General features: G+C 39.8%; 1 protein-coding gene across 1 annotated transcript in view; it reads right to left on the reverse strand.

The window, feature by feature from the left end:
- ZFC3H1 (zinc finger C3H1-type containing) overlaps positions 1 to 19399 on the reverse strand; it is a 3672721-nt gene that overhangs the window by 2027413 nt on the left and 1625909 nt on the right. Inside the window, exon 12 of the mRNA XM_044087220.1 lies at positions 10776 to 10922. Coding sequence (XP_043943155.1) covers positions 10776 to 10922 — 147 coding nt within the window. The remainder of the gene's footprint in view (positions 1 to 10775; positions 10923 to 19399) is intronic.

Raw genomic sequence — 19399 nt, forward strand, 5'->3', positions numbered from 1 at the left:
TATTTTGTTTTTCCCCAAATAAATAGAGGGTCTAGCAGCAGGTATTTCCTTTCTTTTTGCTGATATTTGCAGATTTTACCTGCTGCTGGAGCCCTCTATTTATTCTGGGCACTGATTGTACGGATTGCTACTGGAGAAATCACCTCGGTTTTGCAGTAGTCATCAGGAAGTTCCACTGGTTCTCTGAGTTTTAATTAAGGTAAGATAATAGTGTTGCAAGATGGTTGTCAGGTGCCATTTACTGCTTGGTTTGCAGATATTTATAGTCTCTCTTCAAATAAAGTCTGTTGGTTGCTTTTCCATGATTCAGTAAAATAAAAGCTGGAATCAGTTTTTCTTATGCGAGTACGGAAAGACATGTTCGAGGTACAAGATTTTAGTCAAACGCCGTTCAAACATTACTGATCTTATTTTACTCTTATCTTGGCTCTCAAAATACTGTATTTGCAGTGCCGTTGGTTTTAGATATTTCTTTTTTGTCACTTCATACCCTTCCACAAACCCCTAGTGCAAAACCTGTTATTCTGTCAACATTCAAAGGCTGTATTACCAAGCGCTTACAAAAAAGATAAATAGGAATCCATTCATGTTATGCCCTCTCCAAGCATTGGTGTTGGTTTCATACAAGTGCTCTGTTTTCACCCACGTTACACGGACTCTCTTCCATAGTATTTCTCTCCAGGTGGCCATGGCATAATGTTTGCTGGATCCACGTCTGACTTTTCCCAGGAAACAAATGTTACACAGCAGTTTTTTGCTTTTACTTAGATTCTAATTCTGTCAGTGTTCTATGAGACCTACATGAAGTAGGAGGTATGCTATGTTTTACTAGTCTCTTCTTGGCGAAAAATGTAAAAGTGGTGAGAGGCTTTGTGAAGTGAAATTGTGGGTTGCAAAAGTAAAAGCAAGTAAACTTAGTTATGGGACACAGATGGTGAAGGTAATACTGTTCACAGTATGGTGTCCCAGTTGGGGATGGGATAACATAAAACATCTTTGGGTTTTCTGTTCTACTCCGACAGTCTTCCCCAGAAATCATGAAATAAGTGCACACTGTCAGCCTAGTAACTTCCTAAGTATTTTTTAGAAGTACACATTCCTGATGGCAATATAGTGCAAATGAGCAGCGTTTTAGTACTTAAACTCATGGGGAATGCACACCATACAAGAACCTGTGGCCCAGCTGAACACATGTGAATGGGTTATAGCCTCCATCTTGCTGGAATAATTCCTGCATTTGAGCAGCTATTAAGTCTTTCACTGCCTTGTCTTGTCCGTCTATACTCTACTTTCCTAACTGGGTCTACACGCCCACTCTGCTCATGTCCTCAGCATGCCAAAGTCTTACTGATGGACTCCCCATGTGCCTATGGCGGCAAAATTTTTTTGATTTTATTACTTTGACACCCATAATAATAATAATCATCATCATCATATTAATAATAGTAATATTAATATATTGAAATCTCAAAACTAGTTTTGCCAATGTTAATTAAACAGGCAGGATAAAGCACTACATTGGACTGCAACATGTTTGATGTTTAGCAGGCTGTCAGCATTTCCAAATGCTATAGCTTTAGGGTCAGTCAGCACTTAATGTAGTCCATATGTACAGATATCAGTTTGTTTAGGGCTTAGATTATGAAAATTATGATTTATTTCATATTTTGGTAAATAACTTTGCCAAGTAATACCTCATTATGAAGACAGTACTACTCCTTACAACATAAAAGAACTGTGTCTGTATGCTGTACACATGTACAGACATCACAGTTTTAATCTTGTAGGATTATGAAAATTATACATTTGCAATATTTCACATTATTATGCCCATATCTTTGCAAGGGAGTATGATGACGACACGCATGATGCATCATTTTGAAGCTGACAATGAGCCCCACAACATGTAGACTGACATGTAGTCTCTGCCTGTTACAGGTGATGATATATTGTGCTTTATCAATTATAAGAAATATAATATTAATCATATTTCTGTGAATATCTCCATAACAGAGCATCACACAGTAATGGTTAAGGTATCATTTTAAAGTTGACATTCATACAAATTAATTACAAATTGTACGGGTCTACATTGTAAACTCAACAAGATATTGTGATTTGTTGTACCAAAAAGTTAAAAACTATGCACAGTATCAGCATTCCTTGGCAAATATTTAATAATGACGAATACACACTATTACGGTGGTGGTGCTGCGGTAGCGTTGTTGTCTCACAGTACGACGTTTTCCTGTTTGATTCTCATCTAGAGCGTCTTCTGTGTGGAGACGTGTGAATGGGTGTACCTTCGTTGAAGGTTGTGCGTCAGAGCTGGCAACTCGGCACGTAAAAAAAAAAAAAAATCTACTGCCAATCATTAGTGGACCGGAGTTCCGCTGTGGCGACCCCTAACCAGGAAAAGCCGAAAGACACAACAACAACACACTATCGACATTTACACTGTTGGATAGGTCAGTGTTTGCTGAACAACTTTCGAATTTATATTTTTCGTCTAGCTCTTATGGTTAAAGAGTTAGGAACATTTGTTTTCTGTATGGTATTACAAATGGATTATCTGAAAATAAGCTCAGGCTGCACTGTTGTTCCTATGGTGGAAGTAAGCAGGCAGCATTTTCTGAGCTGCTCAGCAGTGAATTTACGGCTACACAGTTACGATTCCTATACATAACACAAGCAGAAGGTTACAATTCAAACTGGAAAGAGAAGAAGAAACGGGGAAAGTTCGAGTAATAAGGTAAGTGCTGGATTTTGGATGCAGATTCTTGAAAATAAGAATTATACAGATTATTACATTAATAAAGTAGTAGAAAGCAATGTAAGAACTAAGTCAACATAAGACTGGAGAAAGGAGATTTGCCAATAGGGAGGACTGGAAGTAGGGGTTCAGAAAATAGGCAAAAATGGTCTGGGAGCAAATAACTAGACAGGGAAAGGTAAGAGTGGGATGAGGTTAAGAAGACGCAGACTCCAGGCTCAAGGATTGCCTTCCCACCGAGGAACTGCTATCACAGTACAGGCAAAGAGAAACAGAGAGGGAAATCTTAAGTGACAGATCTTCTATGGTAGAATTTTAGAGGAATCTGGAAAAGAAGCTGTTGTAAAAAGGGTAATTAGTAGCACATACAAAACTCAGCATATGATAACTAAGAATTAGAAATGTTTAGAAAAGATATGGAAGAAAGACAGGAAAAGCAATTTATAAGGGAGTAATGGGAGAACATATGTACGTCTCCCAAGTATTCAACAAATTCCAGACGTTTTAGGATTTTTGCTTGGAAATGTTTGAATAGGTACTTGTGTACCCCAAGTGGACTGCAAAGAATTTTTCCTCAGGTAGACAGCAAATGCTGGAGGTGTGACAGAGAAGAAAGAGGAAACTGGGAACATATGTTATAGCAGTCTAATGAGATGGCAGATTTAAATAATTTCCTACAGAGTACTTCATCAGAAATACTGGCTGATAAAATAGCTGTAACTAAGGATATGATTCTTTTCAGCTGGGGAATACAACCTGAAATTAACTAGACATAGTAAGGCTTTATTAAGTTTAATTCTCTTGGCTGCCAAAAAAGAAAGTACTAGAAAATGAAAAGTCTAAACCAACTATATTTGAAATACTGAATATTGTAAGACAGATAAAAGAATTGGGAAAAAAATTGTTAGAAAAAGGAATGAGCAAATTACATCAAAATAAATGGAAACTGTAGGAACTATACAAGAATAGTCAGGAGGAGAAGTGAGGTTTAAGGGAAAGCAGAAATTGAGCAATTTATGTAATGTTGGACTAATGAAGGTTATAAAGAAAGAAAATGTGCTATATATATATATATATATATATATATATATATATATATATATATATATATATAAATGGCAAAATAGAAAGTTACATCATACCATAACTTTGCATCTACGTCTTCCATCTTCATTCCTCCTCACTATAGGGTCTTGGATCCGATCAACTGATCCGGCTCGGCCACATTCTCCAGACTTGAATCTGACTCTTGAGCTCTTACCCATAACGCACTACACCCACCCAAGTACCTCAGATAGAGTTTGCTGACTCCATACATCCATAACCAGGACAGGACAGAAGAAAGGCACATGAGGGTCAGACATGGGACCCAAGTGTCCCATCATCTTCTATAATCCTCTAGAAGAATGAGGCAGGGGGATGGCTGGGTGAGAATGAGGAGGAATGAAGATGGAAAACACAGATGCCAAATTATAAGACAAGACACAACTTTCTAATCTGGTTGTCCTATTAATTCTTTCTCGTGATAGGGTCAGAGGCCCCAATTACATGATTCCAGGGCAGCCCTCATGGTAGGATATACTGGAGCACCACTGAGCAAAAGGAAGCACTGCTCCTCGAGATGATGTCTAATTTATAGTGTGCAACAAAGGTGTGATTATTAGACTATTTAGCTGCGCAACTATCAGTGTAGGTTCTAGATGTGAATACGAAGGAGTAGCCATAGGCCTGGTAGAATGTGCCCTAGGAGGTCGGCAACTCTAGGCCTTTTTGTGAATAAATGAGAGAAAGAGATACAACCAGTGATCTGTTTTGCTAGAATGATCTTGGAAACCGCTCAAACTAGTTTGCTAGCAAGGAAGCTACAAACAATTGGTCTGACTTCCTATACTGCCTAGTTCTGTGCAGACAAAAACGCAGCTGTCTATGAACATCGAGAAGGTACAGAATATACTCTCCTTGGTTAGAAAATTTTGGAAAGAACACTAGGAAGTGAATGGACTGATTGATATTGTTTTTCGTGGCTACTTCAGCCATAAAGGAGGGACTGGTATGTAGTGAAACCATGTCCTTATGAAAGATTATCTAAGGAGGTTTGGAAGATAATGCCTGTAGTTCAGAAATTCACTTCACTGAAGTAATGGCTACTAAAAGGATCATCTTCCATGACAAAAACTTCAGGTTGCAACTGGCTGCTGGCTCAAAGACTCTGAGTCAAACCCTGCAGCAAGACAGTGAGGTCCCAAGGTGGGGAAGGGTCCTTAATGAGAGGTCTCGGAAACAAAATACCCTTCATAAAGGATCTGCATAATCTATAAGTGGACAGGGAACGAGACTGGCTAGCAGTGTGAAAATTAGAAACTGCAGCTAATTGAGGCTTGATGGTAGAGAAGCTAGCTCCTTCCTTAAACAGGGTACTAAGAAAAAGCAAAATATCTGAGACTGGTGCTGAGAAAGGATCAATATTTCTATTTTTAGCCCAAACAGCAAACCTTTTCCACTTACTGGTATAGACTTCTTTAGTTTAAACCTTTTGAGAGGCTAGGATTGTGTTACAGACCAGAGAAAAAAGCCTGGACTGTCACTATAGTTGAAAGTGAAGAAAAAATAAGGTCAACCTGACGGCATGAAGATATGGGTAGTGCATTCCTGAAGGGTGAGAGAAGAGGTCCTGCCTTGGCTACAGTCACCACAGAAGATATTTCAGATGAGACCAGAGGAAGGGGAACCATACTTGTCGAGGACAGAAGGGGGCAAGGAGGATGACAGAGCTCTTCAGCCTGTTTGCCTTCTGAAGAAACATTCAAGATAAGTGGAAGGGGGGATAAGCATATAGGAGACCTGGGGACCAATTGTACACCACAGCATCCCTCAAGGACTCCCACGGATGGGGAAATCAAAGTGAAGAACTCGCTGCATTTGTTGTTGAGGGGAGAGGGAAAAAGGTCACAGCAAGGCTGACCCCATCGGTTGAAGATCACGTTTGCTACTGACTGACTGAGGGACCACTCGTGTGGAATCAGGATAGGATCTGTCAAGTCTGTCCACCAGCTCCATTGGTTTTCCATGGAATGTGCTGCATTCAGAAGGTGGTCCGAAAATATCACCCATTCTAACACAACGTCACTGCAGGTGAGAGTATCTCTAACCAATGGCTGAAACACTGAAGAGCCATCAAAGAAGGCATTAACAAAGAATGCCTTACAGGGCTCATTACATAACCTCATCCAGGCATGCCTCCTTAGGGATAGTCCTGAACTAGCAACTTGTGAGGTACCTTCCACTATATGGGAGATTAGTCTCATCGAGGAACTGGCAATGGATGACAGAGTGCCCAGCTTGGGAGAAAGTTTCTTTCAGCTCCTCCTCAGGCATGGACTCAGAGAGAGAGAGAGAGAGAGAAGCTGAAAAATCCTTGATCAGACCTCCCTGAAGCCAGGTAAAGTGAGCTGGGTAATTTAACGACTGCAGCGCAAATGTGGCTGAGGAGTAAATGGGCTTTCCAATTCTGTCCAATTCTCTACACTCCTTTTTAGGTGGATGGACATTGGCAGTCTCCTCTGCCAGTTCTTTAGTGGCCGCTGCCACCAAGATGGCATCAACTACGAGACCCTTGCTCCAATGTTTTCTCTTGGCTGGTGGAACTAGAACCCCAATGGGGTGCTTGGGAATGGGCTCGATGATATCTGGGTCCGTCCATACCTAGCAAGAAACCAAGTCAACGAGGTTGTCTGCAGTGGGAATCAGAAGTTTCCTTCTCCCTCAAAGTCAATGTATTTGGTTAATGACTCTCTTGGGGAGTCAATGTGCCAATGAAAGGATAAAGGAAACACTTGCACTTAGTGATGAAATTTGTGACTAAATCAACCACAGCTCAAAAGCACAGAGATCCACTTCCGGACACTGAAGTGGCAAAAAAGGAGCTAAGGTCCTTGGGTGGGTGTTGTACATTATGGATAACAGGGAGGAGCACAAGAGTCGGACACAAGTCTGCAGAATATGGCTGAGCCGGATCCAAGGACTGGATCAGGGAGACTATTGTGAGGAGACATTAAGAGGACAACATCAGATTGTTATGATTTATTTTCTTTCCTATTAATGTAAGCTTGCCTATGTCTCAAGTCATAATTTAATAAAGTTTTTTTTTTTAAAATAAAAAAGATGATCACTCAAAACATTCAAGAAAGACACAAATAATAATACAGATGGATACATAAAAGCAAGGAATCAAGCCTCCACACCTTATTGGATACCACTAAACACTTCCTCCTCAGCTACACATTCTGTTATACAAAAAGTGCTTAGAATTAAAAAATGAGCATGCAGATTGGACAGCCCAACCAGCATGCCAGTTGTAAATCTAACATATAGCAACAGAAAAAAGTTTGGCCACTGAGCGGCCACACCTTCTATTTGCGTATGCTGAGGGACAGAGCAAAATATAAAAAAATCAGGTGCATTCTGCCAAACTAATACAGAACCCTACCTTACATATTTGTGCTGCCCCTTGTAAATCTTTATTTTAATAGTTTAAAAAAAACAGCAACTGAGATTGTGCAAGCATGGGAAAGTAAGTCCCATATGTATTGTGCAAGTACATCAGTATAGGGAAGACAATGTGGAAGATGACCGAAGTGACCTTACACAAGTACATTACTTAAGAAAGGTACGCAATTTCCTTCTTAAATAATGTAATTATACAATAGCAATAATTCACTCTTGTTTGTGGGTATATCATGATTTACCCATGGTTGGTAATTTTTAATTACTCGGGCTTCATAATCATGATCACACCACAACAACCGTGCGTATATCCTGACGTTCCCATGAACAGTCGCGGATTCTTGTTTAATTATAAAAACATGCTCCCACGATTACTAGCCAGAATTATGACATGCGTACTCAGTCAGTTGTACCCTATTGATGGTTTCTGTCCAATATTTAACTTCAATGAAATTTCTTTCAAACTAGGAAAATGCTAACCAAATTAAATGGAAAGGCAAGCAGCAATTCTGTAAGCTTCATCCAATTTTGCCGAGAATGTCATTTTTACCTTATACTTTTCACTCACTTCAAGCATTGCTTTATTTCTATTTAAATATGCTGGTGTATTGCCCTTCTCAATGTTAAATCACCCAATTATCTTAATGACTATTATTGCTACTACCGATCTTAGCCTCCTAACTAAAATCTCTGAAACAGCAGTTTAGAAGCAACTACTCAAACATATAAACTATGGGCATTCACGCAATAAAAACAGGGCTTCCACAGTGGTTGTAGTGTAGTACAGCAGAGCACCAAGCCCTACTGCACAGTAACCAATATCACTTATATTATATATGATGGTTAACTTAAAGCTGGTATATTTGGTGATGTGACTAGAGTTAATGAAAGAGTAAATTACTCTCCTTTTAAACAAACTGACAAAACTCAATGTGTGGGAAAACACGCTTTCCTGCCTTACACGTCACATTATCTGACGTATAGGTCATTATACCAATCATACCACTGCACCTATATCAAACCTATACTCCCAAGGTACAGATACCTTCAACAATGGAGTGCCTAGAAGAACAGTGATAGGTCCATTACTTCTCACTCTTTCTAAAAAAAACCTGACAACTTATCTCTCTTTCTTAACAGTACTTCATGGTTATGGTATACAGCTACAGAAATCCACCACAGTGTAAAATACAGGAAAATGTTCCAAAACTAGCTAAGTGGTCTACAAATAAGCAGAAATCCAAGTAAAGTATGAAGTTATGGCATTTCCTACTCTCCAATTTATCAGATTCTCTCCCCTTTATATAATCAAGCACCTACAGGACAATCCCCCATCCACTATGGAAGAGATACCTGGGTCTCAGCTAGCACTTAGAATTAATGACTGCAACAGTGTTACAAAAAATATCACATTTACCATAACCCAGTGCCTGCCAAGCACTAGACAGCAGTGTGCCTATTTCAAAGTTTAAGTATTACCTCCCTATGCAAGTCATAATTAATCAGCCAACTTCCAGCTCGTGCAAGCAACAGATATTTACCAGAATTTGCTTCTGTCAGGGCCTCAGACTCACTACTACAGACTACTGAAACATTTTCAGTAGCTTTCCTTTCAAAGTACAGCTACAGTGCTGATTACTTCACTATTTTTTTAATTTAACTCCAGTGCTGCTCCTTCTTAAACTATCATAATGGAAAAAAACAGGAATAATCAGAGCAAATCATCTCCCGAAAGAGACCACATTTTGAGCACAAAGTAGGGAGGAAAGCCTTCACAAATAACAGGCAGCACCACAAAGAATCACCTCCCTACTGACACTTTCTTGATTTCCTACTATGTATTTCAAAACCACACTCAAAGAGCACTTAGGGCAATTTAATACATTCAACTGTTCAGAGACGATGACATGGTAATACTTACTTGAAAAAGACTAGGCTGGCTTTTGTCTAGCTCTTTCATTCCACTTTACATGGGTACAGAATTCATGTCCATTGAATAATTACAATCTAAAGAGGAATCTTAAAATATTTATATATATATATATATATATATATATATATATATATATATATATATATATATATATATATACACATACATACACACATACATACACATATGTTGATAACTATATATACATACATATGTATGTATATATCTATCTTGATTAAGTACTAATGCATTATGACTATTAAATGTATCGCAATTTATGTTGTATTGTTGCCACTCTTGTACATGGGATTAGTTTTTTTTTCTATTGCTGCACTTTTAAAAGAACACATCACTGCCAAAAAGGGTCAGCTGACCAATTCACCTACCAGTTAAACCGAAACAACCTACAAAAAATATTCACTTCCCTGCACTCAGCATTTTAGTCACATTTATATTTCTCTTCTGCACTGTTTTATACCAACATTCTCATGGTTATATCAAAAATATACACCTTTCTATTGCATTCAACTTATAGTCTAACGTATGCCTTTTGCTCATATGACATCCACAAAATGAAGCAAAGCAAATACTAAAACAATACAAAAAAGTAAATGGACAGACAGGAAATTTTATAATAAAGGGTCATTACTATCCAAAAACGTGCATGCTGACTTGACAGCCCAATCAGCATGCCCACTGCAAATTCAGCATCTACCAACAGAAAGAAGTCCATCCATTAGAGTTTATTCAGAAGCCAGCTTTCTACTGAAAAATACTTAAAGTTATCCTTACATTTTATGGGGAATAAGGCAAAACAGGAAAAAACTGAGGGATGTTCTGCAATAATCTGCAGACAAAATGTACGGTTGCTGATGCCACAATCGATCACACCTCTTAAATGTTCAGTTTTGCAGAATGCTCCATATTTTTCTCATGTTTTTGCACAATCAGTCATACAATGCTTTTTTCTGGTAAAATACTGAAGAGTTCTGCAACTCAAACATATCAGACTTGAAAGCTTCATGCTTTAGACTGTGTGTGGGGGCAAAACAGGGGCAGACAAAAACTGCTATGGACCTGGCTCTTGTCACTTCTCTTTCACTGTACTGACATACTATGCAAGAGTACAGATGTACATGGCACATGCTCAGTGCTTCACAATCAAGTTAAGAAAGTGGAAGAACACTAAATTGTCATCATACAATTGATTCATTTAAGAAAGGTGTGTCACTGTACAATACCAATAACCTATTCCTGTGGATATCACAGGATTTACACAAGGTTGACTTTGTTTAAACATTCGGGCTTCATCCTCGTGATCAACCTACACCAAACAAGGTTAAATCCTGCGATACCCAAACCCAGTTATGGGTTACTTCAGGACTGCCAAAGGATTAAATGTGCAATATAGAGAAACCAGATGAATACAGGAGGATATATTTCCCAAGCTTTGCTGCATTTCTGAATGCACCTTCAAGAAAATGCCATGTTATGCATGAAGCAAAAAGGCAGAAGAGTTCAGCATAATTAGCAAAAAATATTTTGACACTTTAAAGACAAACTTACTCATGTTTTTTCAGTTTTGACTCCGTTTCAGAAACATGTCTATTAACCAATGATCTTTTACCCACACAATCAACTTCAGCATCAGAGTTAGCAGGAGATGGGCTACTTCTTGACTGGTCCAATTTTATCAAACGATGTCTCTCTCTACTAAAAAAGAACACAAAAATAATGCAAGTTATAACTGAATTGCTCATGAATACTCAACATTCATGCTTCATTTTAAGCAAGCTCATTTTACCAATGAAACTTCCTCATATGAGACTGTCTTCTAGAATGTCCAGAATAGCATACTGCCTTTCTCCCTCTCATGCTCTGCAATATAAAGCATGCAAAACTGCTTCAAGAGTTTCATCTTTTAGCTAGAACAGAAATAGGTCTATTTAAATTCATGCTAATCAGAGTGTGCACTAAAACAACTTATTGCAATAACTGTATAAAAAAATACAATGACTGACTAAAACTTGCATAGCAATAATTGAGAAACTGGCAAAAATACTGCCTGACACTTTACAAGTGATATCCAAATGTGGCACTGAAAACACAGGTCCAAGAAACTATTTAGGTAGTCAATCAGATAATGAATCAAGTGGTTGGGTGATAGCACCTCAACTCTTGACACCTAAACCATATAAAGGCTAAAAGAGGGAATATACCAGAGGCACAAGCAACCAAAGCACTTTTTCTGCTTTAACTATAGGAAGGAATGTCTGGAGGAAGGATTACAGCTCTTCAGCAATTAAGAAAGTACAGTTGTATACCACTTACCATAAATGTAGATGTTAGTGTATTCACTGTTGCAGTCATTACATTTGGGTAATCTGCTGGCAGGTTGCCCTCAGTCGGCCTGAATAACAAAGTCTTGGGTCCTGCGTCGGTTGCTGTCTCCTCCTCCATGACGTCAGGTCGTCAGGGGTATAAAACACGCAGCCGACGCAATTTTATTCAGTTTGTTTTGCCCCAGAGGTCAGGTACCCCCTAAATGGGTAGCAAATATATATATATAAACAGACAGAAATATACATAAATGCACTTTTAGCAACATAAACTTTACCTTCATCTAAAAGCAAATACACCACAAAGGCTTTACTACATAGTGAAGAAAAGGAAAGGTATAAAAAAGGGGGATGGCGGGTGGGTAACCCAGACTGCAACAATGAATACTCTCGAACATCTACATTTATGGTAAGTGTACACAACTGTACTATGTTCTTCGTGTTTCACTGTTGCAGTCATTACATTTGGGGAGAACCCCAAAGCTAAGGATGGGAGGATGGAACTAAACAGCATTAGGAGCGGCTATAAGCCCCTGCTGAACTGTAGTGGCAAAACCTGCCCTGGATTTGGAGAAAAGAGGCAAATGATAACGCTTTGTGAAGGTATGCACAGAGCTCCAAGTAGCAGCATCTAGAATGTCTTTGGTTGGAACCCCTCTGAGAAAAGCTGTTGAGGTAGAGGCAGCCCTGGTGGAATGTGACCTGATCCCCTTGGGCACAGGTTTACCATGGTGCAAGTAGCAGAAACAAATCCAGTGGCTTATCCACTTAGAAACAGTGTGCTTTGATATTGCCTTCCCCTCTGACCCTATAGCAAATGCTACCAGTAGTTGCTCAGACTTTCTTAGAGAATTGGTCCTGTTTAAGTAGAATCTTAGTTATCTCTGCACGTCCAATGAATGCAGAATCCGCTCCTCCTTGTTCTGCAGATTTGGGCAAAATTTTGGCAGGTGAATTGTCTGGTTAAGAGCCATACTGGATATCACCTTAGGCATAAAAGAAGGACTGGCCCTGAAAGACACCCTGTCCGGGTAAAATGCAATAAAAGGCTCCACAGCCATGAGAGCCTGTAGTTCTAAAACCCTTCTTGCAGAAGTGACTGCCAAGAGAAAAGCTGTTTTCCAAGATAGAAATTTTATATCTGCAGTAGCTGCTGGTTCAAAAGGAGGCAGGGTGAGTTTTTCCAGCACAAAATTGACGTCCCATGCTGGAGTTGGTGACCTTCTGGGAGGCCTTACATTTTTGGCCTTTCTAAGATACTGTTTAAGCAGAGGATGAGAAAAGAGGGGAGGCTCTGTGTTGTAATGAGCCAAGATGGCAGAGGCATGGATTTCTATTGAAGAAAAAGATAGGCCCTTGTCAAGCATCTCAGTCAAATATTGTAAAATCTGAGGAATATTGGGCTTTGCTGTCTCTGTTCCTTGTGCTTGGTTCCAAGCACAGAATCTCTTCCATTTATCAGCATAAGATTTTCTAGTACTAGGCCTTCTGGCTTCCAAAATGACATCCATCACAGCTTTATTGAGAGGTGTTGTTTGAATAATGAAATGATCAGCCATGCTGCAAGATTCAGAGTTTGGAGCTGAGTGTGCAGAATTTGATTGTTCTGCTGAGACAGTAGATGAGGTATTTGAGGGAAGTACCAAAGAGGAAGTTGAGACATATTCCTTAGAAGTGGGTACCAGTGCACAGCAACTAGGATCATTTTTGGTTTTTCCTGTTTGACTTTTAGTAAGACCTTGGAGAGAAGAGGCAGAGGGGGAAAGGCATAGACTCATAGGGGTTTCCAACTGAAGCATAGGGCATCCACTTTCCATGCTTTTTTGTGATGAGTTCTTGTGCAGAATTTGTCCAACTGATAATTTTGGGGAGAGGCAAATAGATCTATCTCTGGGCTCCCCCATTTCTGTGTTAATATGCTGAAGATTTGTGGATCCAGTTTCCATTTGTGCGGGTCCATAAGACTTCTGCTTAGGTCGTCTGCCAGAGTATTTTGTTTTCCTGGCAGGATTTGAGCTTGAAGATGTATTTGGCAAGTCAAAGCTGTGTTCCACAATGCCATGGCTAGTCTGCAAAAGGGGTAGGAACGTGTATCCCCCCCTGCTTGTTTATGTACCGCATAACCATGGTGTTCTCCGCCTTTATCAGTAGTTGTCCTGGATGAAGTAAGTCCTTGAAGGCTGTCAGAGCATTCTGAACAGCTAGCATCTCTTTCTGGTCGATATGCAGATGCATTTTTTGGGCTCCATTTGCCATGAATGCATCTCCCCCGCCAGGTGGGCCCCCGAAGCATAGTCTGATGCGTCTGTAGTTAGGGTTTGGGTGGCAGGGGGTAGAGTGAATGACAGTCCCTTGTTTTGGTGATATGTCTCTGCCCACCAAAGAAACTCCTGTTGTAGGCAGGGAATGAGAGGAATCTGTTTCAAGACTGTGACAATGTTGACTCCATAAACTTTTTAGGTACCATTGAAGTTTCCTCATATGCAGTCTCGCATATGGAATTAGTAGAATGCAGGATGCCATGAACTCCAAAGCCTGCAGAATTTGTCTTGCAGATAACTGGGTTTTTGTTGCCATTTGTTTGAAGTATGTTGTTAGTTACCTTTGTTTGTCTGGCGTAAGGTAAGCCATCTGGGCAGTTGTATTCAAGCTTGCACCCAGGAATGTAATTATTTGAGCTTTAACATGATCAGGCAAATTTTGTTCCTTTAGCCAGGCATGCCTTCTAATCACAGATCCAGTAACTGCAGCCCTGCAAGAGGCCTCCAAGGAATCAAAACCACATTGCAAAGTATGCTTTCCGACCTGTTCTGCTGAATGCAATAATTCATGTAACTCCCTATTTTCCACACAATCAGAAATCAACATAATTTTCTGTTTCAGTAATCCCATAACATGCTGTTGATATTTAAGCATATGAAACTGGCAGTTTAAGGCCCTGATTGACGTATAAACCTTCTTTCCCCATCTATCCAGTGCCCTGGAATCTCTATCAGAGGGGGTAGGATGTTTGGCTGTAGAGGTCTTTACACCCCTGGGATCCTGTGAAACCATCTCAGGATCAGCAGCAGGATTTTTGAATAAAAATTTGTGGGAGTCAGGAACCCTGTAATATCTGTCTGGCTTACTAGGAGTCGGAGGAAGGGAATCAGGAGCCATGCTTGATTCCGAAAACACATCAACAATGTCTAATACAGGAGGTATTGCCAAAGGCCTATGCTGAGGAAGAAGGAAATCCCTAAGCCTCTTTTTTGATTCAGAGAAGTCCTGACTTTCCTTGTGAAAATGTTCCCTTAAAGTATGCAAAGTCTCTCCAAAAGAGAAACCCTCAGGAAGAGATGCAAATGTGATGGATTCCTCTGCATCAGAATCCTCACAGGGTGGAAAAGAAAATTCCTAATCAGAAGAGGAATCAGAAGAAATGGAAACCTGATCTGAAGATTCATAATCCGTGCCTTGCCTAGGCCTCTTAGCAGGGGGGGGGGGGATTTGGGAACCCCTGATCAAGATAATTAAGTCCTTGGCCATTTTGATCATCTGTTTTTTAGGCATAGGGGCCTGACGTGGCTCATGCGTCAGTTTTTTTAGACACAGAAGATGGTTTTGACCTTGTTTTTGAGGCTGGCGTCGGTTTAATATAAAAATGTTGAGGCCTGAAAACCCCCTCAAAAGCAGGTGCCTGCTCAGCCGCTCCAGACCCATCCAAGGGAGAGACATCTGCAGGTTCAATACTCTGAGAATCTCACGGCATACCGGACTCCGAATGTGTCTCGGTAGAGGCCTGTGACTCAAAAGTAGCGGGCATCAGGGGCTGCGAAAGCGCCTCACTGAGTACCGGTGACTGGCTTAGGAGAAGTTTTGTCGTCAGTTTTGGACTTCGATGGTCTGTCTCTGTCTTTTTCTTTGCGTTTTTTGTGAACTCCAGTAGTCGGATTGCTAATCAATGACATTTCAGGATAATTAAATCTTGATCCAAAATATTTAGAAGCAAAAACATACAGATGCTTAATAGTGTGTTGGTTAAATCTAGCACAAAACCGACAGCAAGGCACGTTATGATCTGGATACAGTACAAATGAAAATCCTTATGAGGAATTTGCTTCCCACAAGTAATGCAATTATTAACTTTTACTGACATCCGTAAGGAGCAAGAAAAAGTTTCCCCATCGGGGTACTTTGCTTTAGTTTGAAGACTTTGGTTCTGAAACTTTAATGCGAAAATTTCAGGAGTCGGCCGACCGGCACTTGAAAACTGCTTCTGCTTCGGGCACCACGCGACAAGAAAGACTGAATAAAATGGTGTCGGTTGCATGTTTTATACCCCTGACAACCTGACGTCATGGAAGAGGAGGCAGCAACCGACGCAGGACCCAAGACTTTGTTATTCAGGCCGACAGATGGTAACCTGCCAGCAGATTACCCAAATGTAAATACTGCAACAGTGAAACACGAAGAACATCGGCAATCCATGAACTTCCTGAATGTAGCAAGCTACAAAGAAGGAAGAGAATGGGTAGCAGAACAGATGCAGCAGCAAAGAAAAGTCTCTAATGGACACAGGCAGCCTGTAAATGGTTCATCTCCCAATCCCCTTCTTACACTTATCAAGAGTATCAGAACCTGCCAGAGATTTGGGATGTATGGCTAGGTTTAAAAAGGCCCTTGTGGTCGTTAGCCTACTGAACACCTATGAACCTCTGAATTTAAATTTCAGCTAAACCTGATGTTAAGGAGCTTTAGAGAATTTGGGGAAAAAAGTTTTCAGCAGGGGAAATTTATTGTTGGGCACTGGAACCTGATTTGCAATACTGAATATGTACAAAGGGAAACCATTAACAAGAGAGGGAAGAATTGTGAGTAATAAATGACAGTGTTTGGTAAGGAAGACTAATTCAGTCTAATTTACATATTCTCTCACGATACAACTGTGCTAAAAAAAAAAAAAAAACAACAACTGCTAGACTGGATAAAAATTTATATTTAAAGGAATATGCATTTAAACAAAGGTCTGAGACAACAGATATTTTAGAATGAGAGCAGGAAGAGTGCCAACATCCTGGAAGAAGCCTGGCAGAATTATCAGAGTGTGTAGACCCAACAGATCTGGTTCATATGGGTCCACTTTTATTTTAAACCACAACCACACAATGTTTATGTCTATATCAGCTAACAGAACGTCAAAGTTACCAAAACTGACAGATTAGGACCAATGTGGTTTTGAGGAGAGGCCAAAAACTATTACATTTGAGATAGGATCGGAGTGTAATAAAATGCCACTACTGTTGGACTGTCTTGATGCAGAGAAAGCATTTAATATGGTCAGCTAGGATTTTATGAGAAGGGCAATGGCTGCATTTGCTCTCCTTGACAAAATAATAGGGAGAATAAGTACAATATACTTCATCTTATGCCCCTCATAAACATGAGTACAGCTGAGCCAATTAACTCATGGGTTCTTAGTTGAAGGGTCACAGACAAAAATTAAGATGGGAGGCAGTCTCACCAACAAACTGTACCTGAACAGAGGAACCACGCATGGATATCCTTTTTTTATTATTATTTATCATTTGTTTACTGGGAAAGTCAGACTTGGAACAAAGCCAATTTTCAATGGAAGCCCAGAGAGAATCACTCTAGATGCATGTCTTTGTAATTTGGGAAGAAATGGGAGCACCCAGAGAAAACCCACATGAATGCAGGGAGGACATGCAGACTCTGCACAGAAGGCACCCCAGCCAAGAATTGGACAGGAGAACCTCTTGCTGTGAGGCAACAAATGCTACCGCTGGACCACTTTTGCCTCAGATATTTGCTTTACATTTAAAGCCATTATCAAAGAAAAAAAGGGGTTCACAAATACAAATTTAAGGGTACAACTGTTTTGGTAATTTAAAAAAGTTGCCCCTTATTTGCAGATATTATTCTATATTTGATAAATCCAGAAAAAGGGTACATCAGTATTGAGGAACACCTTGAAACAGTTTCAAATCCTTCAGGAATATAAAACAAATGAAGATAAAGTAGAAGATGCAGAGGTAAAATACACAATCATGCATGAACTGGCTTCAACAATATCCATACTTGAGAGCAGATGAAGTATATAGGTATATGGATCATTAAGGATTCTGTTATGGCAGCGAAGGATATATGGAAACAGACTAAACAAAAGCTAATCAAAATTTAAGAAACAAGAAGCTCTTGAATATGAACAGTAAAATAAAGGCAATGAAAATGCTTTTAGTCCTTTCAGTCTCTTGCTTAAATTACAAAGCAGATACCAAATGGACCTATTTCAGGCTCAGTCCAGGTGTACACCACCATACAGACAGACAAATGATCAATACAGCAAGTGTAGTACATATATACACCATACAATTATAAAGTACACACTCAAAGAATATGAAACATATGACTCATGAAATTCCAAGAAGTGTGAGGGAAAGATTGTTAAAGAGGGAGGTGGAAAAAGAGGCATGAGAGAGAAGGTTAGGAAGTACGAGGATTACATACAGACTACAGATGAAGGAAGGAAAAGAATTTCATACATAAAGACAAAGACATTGGTGTAGTAGAGGGACACATGTAACAGGTTAAGGAATGAAAGGTGGGTTGGAAATGGATACAGGGAGACTGGGGAAGGAGGGAAGATGGGAGAGAGAGAACTGGGTTTGAGGATGGAAAGTTCAGTTACATGGCAATCCTAACATGTTTTGGGGTTGTTGAGGCAGGTGTATTTTTCTGCATGTGAGGTTTCAGCTTTTTTTTTTTTATTTGAACACGAACTGCCAGCAACTCTCTTACTATTGAGGAATGATGTGCAAAAACTTCTGGCCCAGCAGTTGACACTGCATGATACAGGGATAGGGTGAGGGAATATCTGGATCTGAGGTTGTATGGTTGCATATTCTCTTATCGTGAAACTGATTGCTAGTATGGGAATGAGTATTAATTCAGCAGTTTATAAAGTAGGGTTCCTAGAAAGAAGTCACATATTTCCTGTATTGGAAGCCATTTTCTTTTTTAAGAACAGAACCATGACATTCTCTTCTAGGAGCTGAGGTGATGAAGCAACGTATCCTATTTAGCTACTGTTTGTAATAAGGTGAAGTTTTTGTTGGGGGCTGTGGTTAGTAAGAAGAGACCATATTCTAGTTGTGCTATTAGGGCCCCTAAACCCATGATTTTCCTTCCAGCTCTGGAGAGACTTTCCAGGCCTACAATGGAACTTTAAACATTTAGGGCTATGGCCACATCAAAATCTAAAATTGCAGGAAGGGGGTTGTGGTGGTCTGGAATTGTCTTACATACAGGTAATGTACATTTTTACCAAAAGCAAAAGACAGTGTGGATGACAAACGGTGGAACTACCATGGGAGGAAAACAGGGGCAAGACTTAAGTGGGATAAGTTGATTCTCCCCATACAAGATGGTTTAGGGTTACCCGATTTGAAGAGGTACTTTAAACTACTCGTTTAAGGCATACAAAACTCAACCAAAAAAGTTATAAACCAAAGTGGAAAAGGATGGCGATGAAATGGGGGGGGGGGTTTCTAATAGGTGGTCTAAGACTTTTGATGCAAGTCTTTATAGGGAATAGCAAAGAAAAGTTATGCACTTACCATAACGTTAGATCTGTGTTGTCCATTTTCATTCTTCCTCAGTGATGGGTCTGGGATCCGAAACTTGTATCCCAATTGTCCGCTTTCTCCCAAGACTTTAGATCCTAGTCTTGAGTACCTCTTTCTTCCCATAATGCACTACTACCTGCCAAACTCCTTAGATCAAGTTTGCTGTCTTCTGTGTACTAACTTGTAAAAGACAGGCACAATGAAGAAAAACTAATTTTCAAAC

Source organism: Protopterus annectens, chromosome 11.part0 (genome assembly GCF_019279795.1).
Source record: "Protopterus annectens isolate FY-2018-M chromosome 11.part0, PAN1.0, whole genome shotgun sequence".
Classification (NCBI taxonomy): Eukaryota; Metazoa; Chordata; order Ceratodontiformes; family Protopteridae; genus Protopterus; species Protopterus annectens.